The sequence below is a fragment of the Erpetoichthys calabaricus genome, chromosome 3 (genome assembly GCF_900747795.2).
Source record: "Erpetoichthys calabaricus chromosome 3, fErpCal1.3, whole genome shotgun sequence".
Classification (NCBI taxonomy): Eukaryota; Metazoa; Chordata; class Cladistia; order Polypteriformes; family Polypteridae; genus Erpetoichthys; species Erpetoichthys calabaricus.
Window position 1 is genome coordinate 226,592,717 of NC_041396.2, and position 13,747 is coordinate 226,606,463.

At 38.0% G+C, this 13,747-nt stretch overlaps 2 protein-coding genes across 7 annotated transcripts in view; one reads left to right on the forward strand and one right to left on the reverse strand.

Moving 5' to 3' along the window:
• pgm3 (phosphoglucomutase 3) overlaps positions 1-13,747 on the forward strand; it is a 111,584-nt gene that overhangs the window by 59,188 nt on the left and 38,649 nt on the right. The window lies entirely within an intron of this gene.
• dop1a (DOP1 leucine zipper like protein A) overlaps positions 1-13,747 on the reverse strand; it is a 131,370-nt gene that overhangs the window by 6,835 nt on the left and 110,788 nt on the right. For all 6 annotated transcript variants that reach the window (XM_051924850.1, XM_051924849.1, XM_051924851.1 and 3 more), the window contains 6 exons: positions 7,776-7,885; positions 6,653-6,802; positions 6,488-6,549; positions 5,846-5,998; positions 2,855-2,991; positions 905-960 (listed from right to left, as the gene is read on the reverse strand). In XM_051924850.1, the coding sequence (XP_051780810.1) occupies positions 905-960; positions 2,855-2,991; positions 5,846-5,998; positions 6,488-6,549; positions 6,653-6,802; positions 7,776-7,885 (668 nt within the window). The remainder of the gene's footprint in view (positions 1-904; positions 961-2,854; positions 2,992-5,845; positions 5,999-6,487; positions 6,550-6,652; positions 6,803-7,775; positions 7,886-13,747) is intronic.

The window sequence follows — 13,747 nt, forward strand, 5'->3', positions numbered from 1 at the left end:
TCATACATTTAATGTGTTCTGTGTGACTGGGATGACGTTTACGACGGTCTGCTAAAGTAAACTACGAGGTTAACGTGGGCATTTCGAGATTAAAGCCAAAATGTCCACTTTAATCACAAAACACACCCTTTCACCATGTCCTTAATTTTTTTCTCTGTGGCTATACATTCTGTTGCTGTTATGAAGTTGCAAAAAAAAAAAAAAACACCGCACAGAAGATGGCATGTGAGACTTTTAAAATGTATCGTGTCATTATGATCAGGAATATGCGGTGCTTGAATATAAAAGCACCACGAATGCATTTGTATGTCGGCATTTTGCTTCACCACATCGAACCATTCATCAAACATCGAAGCGCGCACATCGAACCTACTAGGATCCACATAGTGCTTTCTGTCACATGTAGACAGTAAACAGAGACTCCGACGTCACGTTCCGACTTTTATCACACTCCCCGACTTTTTGCTGGTACTGCAACTTTCTGAGGTCCTGCTCAGAGGACGCGTCAAATAAACGCTGGGAATGCGTGGCAGCCATGATGCATACGTGTTCCGAGCGTGACGTATAAAAGAGCCCTAATTGTGCCTTTGTGAGTCTCCCCAACAAAATTCGAAATGGACTTGCATATATTCAGGTGTGACCACAGAAACCCTCCTCCCAAACTACAGTTAGAAATTGAAAAACTCCACAATAAAAATCAAATATCAAATTGTGTTCTGCCAGTAATCAGATCAATTCTGCGTTTGTTGGCCTTTGTTTCACCTACTCATCCAAACATTTTCAAACCTGCTTCAGAGTTGCAGGGGCTACAGCATCAAAAGCAAAGACGGGACAGGTGCATTACCAAATCTATCAGGCCCGACAGTATTGGACTTCCAAAGCCGTTCTGACAAACTGTGTTTACCTTGAAATGTCCTCATCAGCTGTGAGTTCTTGTTCCATTAGTAAGAACACCTGAACCTAAATAAAAAATACAATTGCACATGGTCAAAAAGAGCAGTTTTAACTTTTTTATGAATAGTAAAATTATTTATAATTAAAAAAAAATTCTAACTGCAGAAATACCAAATCGTTTCAGAACTGTGTAATCAGAAGAACATATTTTAGCACAGAAAAATGCTTATTACCCAGAATGATCCTACCATAATTAGGCACTTCTTACAATTTGGTGTCGCTGTAAAAATGCAATTATTAAACCATGTACACGTTTCAGACCTACATCTACAAAATTAAAGTGCACCTTTTGTTCTAACAGTAAGGCATGATGGTAACAAAAAAGATTAAGAAAATTATTTAAAGTGTGTATGGTGTTGCAGTTCAATTGATAATTTTACCATTTTTAATGATAATAAGAAAATACTTTTAAAGGAAAAAAAAAACCGTAAACCATACAAAAATAAAAAGTCCATATAAAACCTATCAGCAGTATGGTCAAGTAGGCCTACAACTACAAATGTTAACAAACTACACTCTGCTAGGGTAAGACAAACCAGAAAATTAGAAATGCTGTGAATAAACATTTCAGTTTCACTTTTTGAACTTCAGTCCGTGTGTTTACATGCACACACGTAATCGGGTGAAGATGAATAACCCGGTTAAGACAGAAAGCTGGTTTCTTCATAATGCACATTTACATGAGCAAGAAATCTTCTGGAGTTCTGATAACATTAAATTGTGCTTAAAAAAAAAAAAAAAGAGTTAAATGTCACCATGAATTAGAAAGTAAGCATGACGCCTGTGATGATTTTCTTGTGTTTTATAAATAAGTTTATTTAAACTAATGTTTTACTGATGGGTTTCTGTTACCAGAATGCACACATCACACTCTTTTCCGCTTAGCTGTGTGACTGAGCCCTGTAAAGGACCCTGTGCATGTGCTCCTTCCCTTAACACCCAGTGTGGCTGGAATAATAATAACGTGGGAATTTTTACTGCAATTGTCTAAGTACTGCGATAGGTCACTTTAAAAAGTAATCAGACTACATAATGTGTGTTACATTAAACATGTTTCCTTACTGCTCTCAATATTATCTTGCTGAGTTTAGCATTTTATGTTTCTAAAATACTACACACTATCACCCCAACATTTGCCTCCAGAAATGTATCTTGTGTGCACTTGTGGCTGCTGAAAACATTTATGAAGCAAATACATGTCCACGCTGAGTGCCACAGACATGCACAGACGAAAAAATTGTTAACAGTAACCCGGTGGATGGTTTACAAAGCCACATAATCTGATTATTCACAGAGAAATCTGCCTTTGTTACTCAGGTTCTCGGAGGCCAATAACCCAATTTCTCTAATCGGAATAAATGTTCACATGGCATTTTATAAATCAGGTTTCTGTGAATAACTGGGCTATTAAAGCACATGTAAACACGCTAAGTGTGCCTGCTTACTGACTACAGTTATTTCATTAAAAAAATAACAGTTAACACCACTGGCACGTCTTTTTTAATAAAACTGAACATTGTTCCCACTGTCCTCTCCTCTGCTATCATATTTTATACAATCAATAAAGCTGTAGCTTCAGCATGCATGCCTGCCTGTTTGAAAACACTTTGATTTAAGAGGCACTTTGAGTTACCTGGGCTTACTAAACAAACTGCTCATCCCCAGGATAACTATAAAGAGAAAAATTGGCAAAAGTACAAAGATATTTAAAAGGCAAGTAAATCTGCACAATAAATACATTGGCAACAGTAAAGTAAATAATTGTCTGCTATGAACAAATTGTCCAAGAGGTCCCTGAGCACAACATTTATGAATGAGAACATTCCTGGCACTACGCATTGAAACACATTCACTCAACCAGATTGCAGTAAATGGAGCTTTAGTCTCGGTGTGTACTCACCAACTCTGTGATCATTGTTGGCCATAATGAAGTCAAGTGTTGTGGAGAGACTCGCAGAAGCAACACGCGGAAAAAAAGGAACACCTGAGCATGGAGTGTTGGCACTTGTGGTAATCGTAAACTCTCAACTAATCGCTCTGAAAAAAGAAAAACGACATTCAAAAAAACGTAAACTAGAGATCTTCATGGAAATGGGAACATAATTATGTTTTGTAATACTACCCAGTATTAATAAGGTTGGTTGTGAGTACACAGCCTACACGTCAGTTTGTAGAGTCCAAGGGACTGGTATAACAGAGATTAGATAGGGGAAATTTGGCTTTTTACAGAAGCTCATTAAATAAAGAAACTAAGCTTCTGTAAAAAAAAAGAATGCAACACAGAATGATATATCAGGGAAATTATATATTGGTTTATCCAAAAAAATGAGATTAAATTGAACATTGAGCCTAGTGAACACCATCCCATACCTCTACATTTCATTGCTTTTGTAATAGATATCAATAATCAGCCAGACTAACGATTTTAGAAAACTGTGGTCAAATTATTTACCACTTTGAAGACATGTAAATTAATTTCTAACAAACTCGCTTTGTTCGCCAACCCCCGGGCAGGCGCTACATGCTAGCCACTTTGTGGATCTGCCACTCGCGTATGGGGAAGCAGATGTACAATTTAAACTGATTGTTATTTTCATAGGAATTGTTACATATGCATAACAGAACTAACTATTTACATTGCAGGAAGTAATTAACCATATTAAAAAATAGTAAAATGTAATAAATTGCAAGTAAATGATGTTTCATGTTGCGTTAGAGGTATTCATTGCATTATACATTTTCATTGTTTTTGGTTTTGAAATGAACACGCAAATACTTTTGAAATTTACACTTTTACTGTAATTTTTTTTAATTAACTTTTCGTCAATATCGCATTGAATTTTGATTCCGTGTCTGGACTTAACTGCCAGTTAATAAACCAACTTTTTAGAATGTTTGTCCCTGTGATTTGTTAATTGTCATAGCAAAAGCTATTCTAACAGGAAACTAAATGTTTTAATACGATTGGCATATCAAGATCTCCTTTGGTGTCTAATGTTATCCGCAGAAGATGTACTACATTACCTTTCTTGTCACCTGTTAAAATTTTACATGTCATTGCCGTATAACCAGTCAACAATTTTCACATTAATTCGTTTGACTTCATCGTTTGTTGGTGCTAGGATTGCCCATGTACTTATTTCTTCTGTTGATAATCCTTCATCAATAAGATTTCAACATAATAAGTCTTCTTTTATTGGGAACTTAAAGTGAGGAAAATGTAAACATTTATAAGAGCTGAGAGTGCAGGAACTGTGTCTGACAAAAACATTCTCACAAATGAGAGGTAAGTGGACCGTGGGCATGGTTGTAAATAGTTGAGAGGAGGGCGGGACTTGACAAAATCTCTTGGAAAAAGTCTCGTCTCAAGATTTTCTTTTATTATAGAGAGATATTATTTTCAGAGTGTATATATTTATTTAGTCATTTGTCCTGAACACGTTCACAGGGGTCGCTGGAGCCTATCCAGTGTAGCAAACTGGGTTGGTTAAATCTTGTTTATTTTTTTTTTCTTTTCTTATTGTAGTATAAATAGCTGTAAACATTAAAAACATCCACTAGACCAGGGGTGTCCAATACAGTGATCGCAATCGACCGGTAGATCGGAAAGGTAGTGCAGGTAGATCGCGTTGCATTCAAAAAAATTTTTTTTAAACTTTAGTCTATCATGTATCCTCCCTATGGCATTTGCCACTTGATTGACATACAGGGCAGCCAGTCTGAGATCTCCTTTCTTCTAACACACTGGTCATCCTGCACGCATGATCAAACGCGCAAGCTACTGCAAAACTCTGGCTATCTAAGTGATCTAGTTAGCCTTCCAATTTATATCGACTAAAGAAGGGATTTAAAAAAAAAATTGTTGTTTTAGGTGGGGAGGGTATGGGCTGGATGTGGAATTGGAAGAGGATTTTTTTTTTTTCACAATGTCACAATCGACGTGCGTTTGTCTGATCTGTCAATCTATCATTGCTATTCCAAAGAAGAAAAATGTGGAAAGGCACTTTCGAACTGTTCATAAAAACTACGAAACTGACTTCCTTCCGAAAAGCGATCTGAGAAAGAGAAAGAAGAGGGAACTAAAATCGCAGTTAATCGGACAGCCGTCATTTTTCACCAAAACCTCACATAAGAGCTGGAGACGCAATGGAAGGCGTGTGCGCAACTTGACAACATACATTACACAGAGTAGATTGAAAATTGTCTGTCAGACTTTGACAGACGGTTTCAAGACTCAGCTTTACTTGAGCCAATCACTACATTTAAGTGCTATCCATTTAGGGAAGATTTTGAGGGTGATTCACCCGCATCAAAAATTGCAACACTGTTTCACCTAAAACTCCTCTACAGTGGAGGATGAGATTTTGACACTACAGGATGACATTCAGCTGAAGTATGGGGCTCATGGACAGTTTTGGAACTTACTCACAGTGGAAAAGTACCCAAACATGAGGAAATGTGCTGCCTCCTTGACTGCATTATTCGGCTCTACTTATTTATGCTAGTCAGCCTTTTCCCACATGAAGATTATTAAATCCAAATACTGTAGTGACCGTAAATGTATTGAATTGTTATTGTGCCATAAGGGTTATTCAGTTATGCAAGGTATGACAACATTTATTTTATTAATAAAGTATACTCAGTGTGTGTAAATATCATTTTTAATGTAGGTAGATCATTTCAATCTGGTCATTTTAAAAGAAGCTCGCAAGCCGAAAAAGTGTGGGCATCCCTGCACTAGACTGAAGATAAAAAGGTAGGTGTCAACTGACAGCCGTACCACTCAGTAGAAATCTGGCTAGAAATCCTCAAGTTCATGTGCCTGTTAGAAATTGCCCGGTGTGAATCAACACAGTGACACACAATACTGGGGAGAAAGAGCTGAACTTACCCTGGATGTCTGGTAGGTACTTTTGATATTGGTCCACTTCACTGCTGAAAATAGCAAAAGCCAGGCGCTTCAAAAGCATTGCACGTTGTTCCAGCTCTGCCTCCCTGTTTGTGAAAAGGTTCAACGAGCTGCTCTGTGCAACAGCTACACGTGCTAGAAAACAATAAGCACATAAATATAGTCACATGTGAACTATACTGCTACTGCCTGGGTTATTTTATTTTCTAATCTAAACTAATTTTCTTTGTGTTTATACAGTGTAAACACTACCTCTTTATTGAATTTACTTATAATATACAGTAATACCCACCTTATCTTCTGGTGTTGCAGGTATTATTAGAGTTTAATAGGACAGTGTTTATACCGTTACCATAAAGAGGAACATTAATGAGGCAAAGGAAAACTATAATGTGAAAAGCACTCTGCAAATACCTTACTAGTTGGTCAACATGGAATTATTAGATAACGGTATACTCCCGTATATTTATAAGATTTTCATACATTGTTTTATAGATCTCTAAAAAACATATGCCAATACTGAGAACAGTAGTATTATTAATTACGCTTGCTTGAATGACACGAATGTGACTTCAGTAATTTGATTGTTATATTAAAAAATTAAATCCAATTAGCACTGCTTACTCATCAAGTCTCGAAATGTGGTTTTGTCATGAGTCATCAAGTGATCCATGATTGCTCGCCAGCTATAATAAAAATAAAGAAGGTTTAGTGAGTAAAGCAAATGATCTCAGCATTAAACAGAGGAATCTAAACAATGAAGAATCTTTAACTCAACACAAAACTTACTGACTGACACAAGACGAGTCCATCTGAAAGAACGTGGTGTCCATAAAGAGGTCAAATGCTTCCTTCTTCCAGGCTCTCCTGGTGTACTGGTAACCACTAAGGCTGCTCAGTAGCTGCACACAAGCCCGGTAACTAGGAGCATTGTGGGCACTGGAATTGAGAAATGTGAATGTGAGTAATCTTGAAATACAGAGCACAATTGTGTTCTATCCCAGTGCCTCTGAAACTTGTCTGAACTAAGTTGTCCTTTACAGCTCTATATGCAGTACACTCGGTGAAATCGGCCCTCACCTTCTGCAGTTTATGTGTTTCTCCAGGTCTCTTCAACGTCTAAATGCTCAAAGTGTGTTATATGGCTCTACACAACTTTATTCGAGCACAGGCCATTGATAACCAAGTGTATATGAAATCACTGAAAGAAGCATCTTATCCCAGAATAAATCAATGTATGTCTTGGTGCTTGTCAATGCCTGGATATTTGAAAACACACCTTCTATAAAACTGAAATGCTTTGTCAGATCCAAAATATTTTTCTTTTTCTCTCAAACTGTGTCACAGTGTCTCCCACCATGTTTTATGAACAAACCTGAAGAGCTGTCCTTAACTGCAGAATAAATTTTCATTCTGGTATTTCCCCCACATTAAAATACCATACATGCTTCAGGTATTTACATCTAAACAGTCCAGCTTTGACATTACTCTGTTTTCTACAATTTGAATTATGTCATGGCTGCTCTCAGTAGTCTCCACACAATATGTGATAATCCTGACCAGTACCACATCTAGTTAGACTGCACTGGCTTCATGTTCGTTTTAATGTCCTACTCAAAACATTGCAATTGATGAATGCAAAAATCTCGTTAGCCTTTCTCTATTATTGCCAGATGCTAATCTTCCCTGTAAGACCCCGAGTTTGAACAGTTGTTCTGATTTGTACGCATGAAACTCTCTCAGGCCCTACGTCACACCCGAGTTCAAAAGCCAGATATACTTCCGTATCCAGCACTCACATCAGTCTTCAAATATGTTCAGCTACTGCAGTACTTCTTATGGTGCAGAAATATAAACCACTTTGCATTTTTTTTATTTTTTAAATTTTTACAAAAAAAAAGCCAAAACTTACCTGTGGTTACGGAGGTAAGGAACTACATAGTGCATGATGTTTACAAGTAAAGGAATAACTCTTTCCTTTTCATCGCTGTAGAACACCATATCCAAGAGATGAGCCAAAACCTGCAATGACATCAAAATCAGATTTTACTTCAGATTTATTCAAAACTGTTTGGAAAAAAAATAATTTTACATAAACAAAGGAAAATGTTTTTATAAGATGACACTAGAAAAAATTAGAAGAACAAACACAAACTTCATTAGGTAGTCAAAACTGTATTACCACTTCTTCACAATGCAATACCAGTAATCACCAACAAGAATGGAGAAGAAATCATCGACCATAATAAAATAATGCACACATTTAGAGATTACTATAAGTCTTTATATTCCACTGAGCCCAAAGAAGACAACACGCAATCTAATGCATTTCTGGATAATTCACAAATACCACAAATAGATGCTTTAAGTGCTGAGGAACTAGATAAACCTCTAACGCTAACAGAATTACTAGACGCTATAAAGTCACTACAAAGCGGGAAATCATCAGGCCCTGATGGTTACCCCGTAGAGTTTTATAAGAAATTCTCCACTCAGCTAGCTCCACTCTTATTGGTAACATTTACAGAAGCTAAAGACCACCAAATACTACCTCAAACATTTCGACAAGCATTAATCACCGTCTTTCCTAAACAAAATAAGGACTTGTTACAATGTGCATCATATAGACCAATTTCACTCCTGAATAATGATGTTAAGATACTCTCAAAAATCCTAGCTAGAAGGATGGAGAAAGTGCTGCCCTCGGTAATATCACAAAATCAAACTGGATTTATTAAAGGCCGACATCTATCTTCAAATCTCCGACGCTTGTTTAATGTTATATATTCACCAGCAAAATCAAACACCCCAGAGATATTACTATCATTAGACGCAGAAAAGGCATTTGACATGATCAAATGGAATTACCTTTTCACTGCATTGGAGAAATTTGGGTTTGGCCCGAATATTTGTGCTTGGATTAAACTACTGTATACCAGTCCAGAAGCTTCAGTTTGTATTAATAAAATTTGCTCAGACTACTTTAAACTAGAACGTGGTACCAGACAAGGATGTCCCTTGTCGCCACTGTTGTTTGCAATCGCTATTGAACCACTGGCGGTTCACTGCTGAAATTCTTATCAGATAAAGGGGATTGTCAGAGAAGGACTGGAACAGAAAATTTCTTTATATGCAGATGATATGGTCTTATATATATCGGACCCAGAAAACACTGTCCCTGCTGTTTTAACAGCACTAACAGAATTTCAAAAGATATCTGGTCTTAGAATTAATCTGAATAAAAGTATACTCTTTCCAGTGAACTCACAAGCATATAATAATAAATTAGACACCCTACCTTTTACCATAGCAGATCAGTTTAAATACCTAGGGGTAAATATCACAAGTAAACATAAAGCTCTTTATCAACAAAATTTTGGCGTCTGTATGGAAAAAATTAAGCAAGACTTGCATAGATGGTCAACCCTTCATCTCACTCTAGCCGGAAGAATTAACATCGTTAAGATGAATATCCTTCCTAAACTTCTCTTTTTATTTCAAAACATTTCAATATATATCAATAAATCGTTTTTTAAACAGTTAGATTCAATAATAACCTCATTCATTTGGAACTCAAAACACCCACGTATCCGAAGAGCGACCCTACAAAGACCTCAGGCAGAAGGTGGCATGGCTTTACCTAATTTTCAGTTTTATTACTGGGCAGCAAACATACAAGCCATAAAAACCTGGACACAAATAAATGCACATACACAGGCTTGGTCTGCAATAGAAGTAAAATCCTGTAGTACTTCTTTATATTCCCTGCTCTGCTCTCCAATAAATGAAAGTTATCGCAAATATACTAATAACCCAATTGTGCTTTACTCACTCAGAATATGGAACCAAATTAGGAAGCATTTTAAGATGGAAAACCTTTTATCAGTGGCACCTCTGCAAGGGAACCACCTCTTTCAACCTTCGCAAGTATATCCAGTTTTTAATACCTGGAAAAGTTTTGGGATTAAAATGCTCAGAGATCTTTATATAGACAACATATTTACATCTTTTGAACAATTACATTCAAAATTTAACCTCCCAGCTACACATTTCTTTTACTATCTTCAAATTAGAAATTTTGTTAAACAGAAATTGCCCGATTTCCCCCACCTTGCACCCTCCACAATGCTGGAAAAAATACTGCTCAATTCCGAGGAAACAAACACTATTTCCGCAATATATAAAATCTTATTAGAGTCCCTACCTTTCAAAGATCCAAGAGGACATTGGGAAGAAGATCTCTTAATCAATATATCAGAAAAGGAGTGGAAGGTAGCAAAGCAGAGAATTCACTCGAGTTCTATATGCGCAAAGCATAGAATTATTCAACTAAAAATTATATATCGAGCTCATCTGTCTCGCTTAAAACTGTCCAAAATGTTTCCAGGCCAGGATCCAACCTGCGAGCGCTGCAACCAAGCTCCTGCCTCACTGGGTCACATGTTCTGGGCCTGCACCAAACTAACATCATTTTGGACAAAAATTTTTAAGTGCCTCTCAGACAGCCTTAGTATCACAATCCCTCCTAACCCACTAACAGCTGTGTTTGGTGTCCTTCCAGGTGGACTTGAATTGGAGAAGGACAAACAAACGGTGATTGCATTCACTACACTCTTGGCACGCAGACTTATTTCGTTAAATTGGAAGAATCCTAATTCTCCTCTTATAAGTCAGTGGGAAACTGATGTTTTATATTATTTGAAATTGGAAAAAATCAAATTTTCAGTTAGAGGATCTGTACAAAATTTTTTCAAAACTTGGCAGGATTTAATCAATATTATTTTAGAATAAGAGAATTAACTATTATTGCATTTAACTCCCTTCTCCATCTCTTATTTATATAGATATTTACTTCTCCCCTTCTTTTGTCTAATGTTGCCTTATTAAAAAGCTTAAAGCAATTTTCCTTTAGCTAAGCTCTCCTTCTCAGGGGTGGGGTTTGATTTGTCTTCAAATTTGTTGGGTTATAAATTGATCTGTTTGTATGGAATGATTACAATGAAAATTAATAAAATAAAAATTAAAAAAAAAAAAAAAACTGTATTACCACATTCTGAGCATCCACTTGCCAAGTTACTTTTTATGTTTTCTTTTTTGCATTTTACAAACTAGACACTTGCAAACAAGTATGATGGGAGGAGGCAAGAAGGCTCAAATGATGACGTTATGCTCTCTGTGCCTTGTAGCAGATGGTGCAGCTATAAAAATGCATCAAGGTGTGAAAACAAAGCATTTTAGTTAATGCGACTACTAACTGGAGTACGGCCTCACCTGCACTGAGGCACACTGCGATGGAAAGCATTGCAACAGCCCACCACATATGTGAAGAGTGTTGTCTGAAACACTATCAAATTTCAATTGCCACAGTATAAAAATGTCCGATTTCTAGCTGACATGTAAACAAATGTCAGATATAAATGCCCACTTTCTAAAACTATGAAGTACACCAGGTGGTGTGATGTGGATGGTGCTGACAGCAGCAGTGGCGGCAACCCATGGCACACAAGCAGACATGAAGCAAGTCACTCAGCTAAACACACACACAACTTTGGAATGTCAGAGAAAACTGGGCTACCACCACATTGTTTAAATGTTAGCACTATTGTTACTTCAGAATTATTATGCTGCTATCATCATGTTCGCAAAAATGCATTTTTATGTGTAACACCCTCCAGTGAAATTTTGTTCAACTTAATGTTGTTGTTGCTGCTCTAGAGAATATTAAAGTGTGGCAGTTGAACACAGGTGCAAACATCCATCCATCCATTTTCCAACCCGCTGAATCCGAACACAGGGTCACGGGGGTCTGCTGGAGCCAATCCCAGCCAACACAGGGCACAAGGCAGGAACCAATCCTGGGCAGGGTGCCAACCCACCGCAGGACACACACAAACACACCCACACACCACGCACACACTAGGGCCAATTTAGAATCGCCAATCCACCTAACCTGCATGTCTTTGGACTGTGGGAGGAAACCGGAGCACCCGGAGGAAACCCACGCAGACACGGGGAGAAAATGCAAACTCCACGCAGGGAGGACCCGGGAAGCGAACCCAGGTCTCCAGGTCTTCCAACTGCGAGGCAGCAGCGCTACCCACTGCGCCACCGTGCCGCCCCAGGTGCAAACAGAATTTTTTTTTTTTTTGACAATTTTTTTTTAACCTAAATCAATGTCAAATAAAAACAAATAATAATACCTAGCATCACGTGGGAAGAAAGGTTATGCACAAGCACTTCAGGTAACAAACAGAAAAAAAAAGAGTGTGCCAATGCTGTCTCCTGGCAGGACCTGTTATGTGCTTAATGGTTCTTTAATAGAAACAAAGTAAAAAGTTATTTGTGTTGTGATTCGTTTCTATTGCTGCTGTGGATACTTTGTCACCGCTGTGGCTTTAAATGGCACTGTAAGTGCATTTCCAGCACTGAACCTGCTCCCCATATGTGAAGCTACTGCCCCCTGCTGGACACAGATTTATCCAAAGGACATGTTTCAGTGCAGTGCCTATATTTTTGTGTGCATCTTGTACAGGATTCTCCTTCATTTCATAAAAATGCTGCTGAATGCACTTCCAATGCAAATTCAAATTCATTTTCACATATACAAAGTACAGTTAAATTCTTATTTGCTGGTCTAATCAACATGCAAAGCCTCGCCACTTTCCCAACACCATGATTACTGGTCTGCGGTGGGTTGGCACCCTGCCCGGGATTGATTCCTGCCTTGTGCCCTGTGTTGGCTGGGATTGGCTCCAGCAGACCCCCGTGACCCTGTGTTCGGATTCAGCGGGTTTGAAAATAAATGGATGGATGGATGATTACTGGTCAAACGTCAAGTCAAATCAACTTTATTTATAAAGCACTTTACATACAACAGCCACTGACCAAAGTGCTGAACATAGGCTAAAATAAATTTTAAACAAAAACAAAATAATAAATAAGTAAAATAAAATACAATAAATGAAACTAATTAAAACATAGTAAACACAACTAAACAGAGTTAATACAGAGTAAAATCAACTGCTCACACAGGATCAAACGCCAAACCAAAGAGGTAAGTCTTAAGAGCAGACTTAAAAATGGGCAGTGAGGAGGCCTGTCTAATGTGGATCGGCAGTGAATTCCAGAGCCTTGGAGCCACAACGGAAAAAGCCCTATCCCCCCTGAGCTTTCGCTGAGTCCTAGGCACATCCAGAAGCAGCTGACCAGCTGATCTGAGTGAGCGGGAAGGAGAGTGCATATGCAGCAGCTCAGCGAGGTAGGGCGGAGCAAGCCCATTGAAGGACTTAAAAACAAATAAAAGAATCTTAAAATGAACTCTAAACTGAACAGGCAGCCAGTGCAGTGAGGATAACACAGGTGTAATGTGCTCATTTTTTCGCGTGCCAGTTAAAAGGCGTGCAGCAGCATTTTGCACCAGCTGGAGCCGAGACAGGGTGGATTGGCTAACACCAACATACAACGAATTACAATAGTCCAACCGGGTTGTAATGAAAGCGTGGATTACTGTTGTAAATTGATCTTTGGAAAGAATGTTTTTTATCTTCGCCAAACGTCTCAGCTGAAAAAAACAAGATTTCACCACTGCGCTGATCTGACCGTCCAGTCTAAAATCCTCATCTATCCTAAAACCCAGATTTGTAATGACAGGTGTACCATATTGTGCAAGGGGACCCAAATCCACAGGAGCAGAAGTAGAAATAGACCCACTGGTGCCCCCAGGACCAAAAACTATAACCTCTGTCTTATTTTCATTAAAATTTAAGAAGTTTACTGCCATCCAAGCTTTCACCTCTTCTAGGCACATAACCAAAGTTTGTATGGAGTAAGCATCCTTGCGTTTGAGGGGTACATAAACCTGAGTATCGTCTGCATAACAATGGA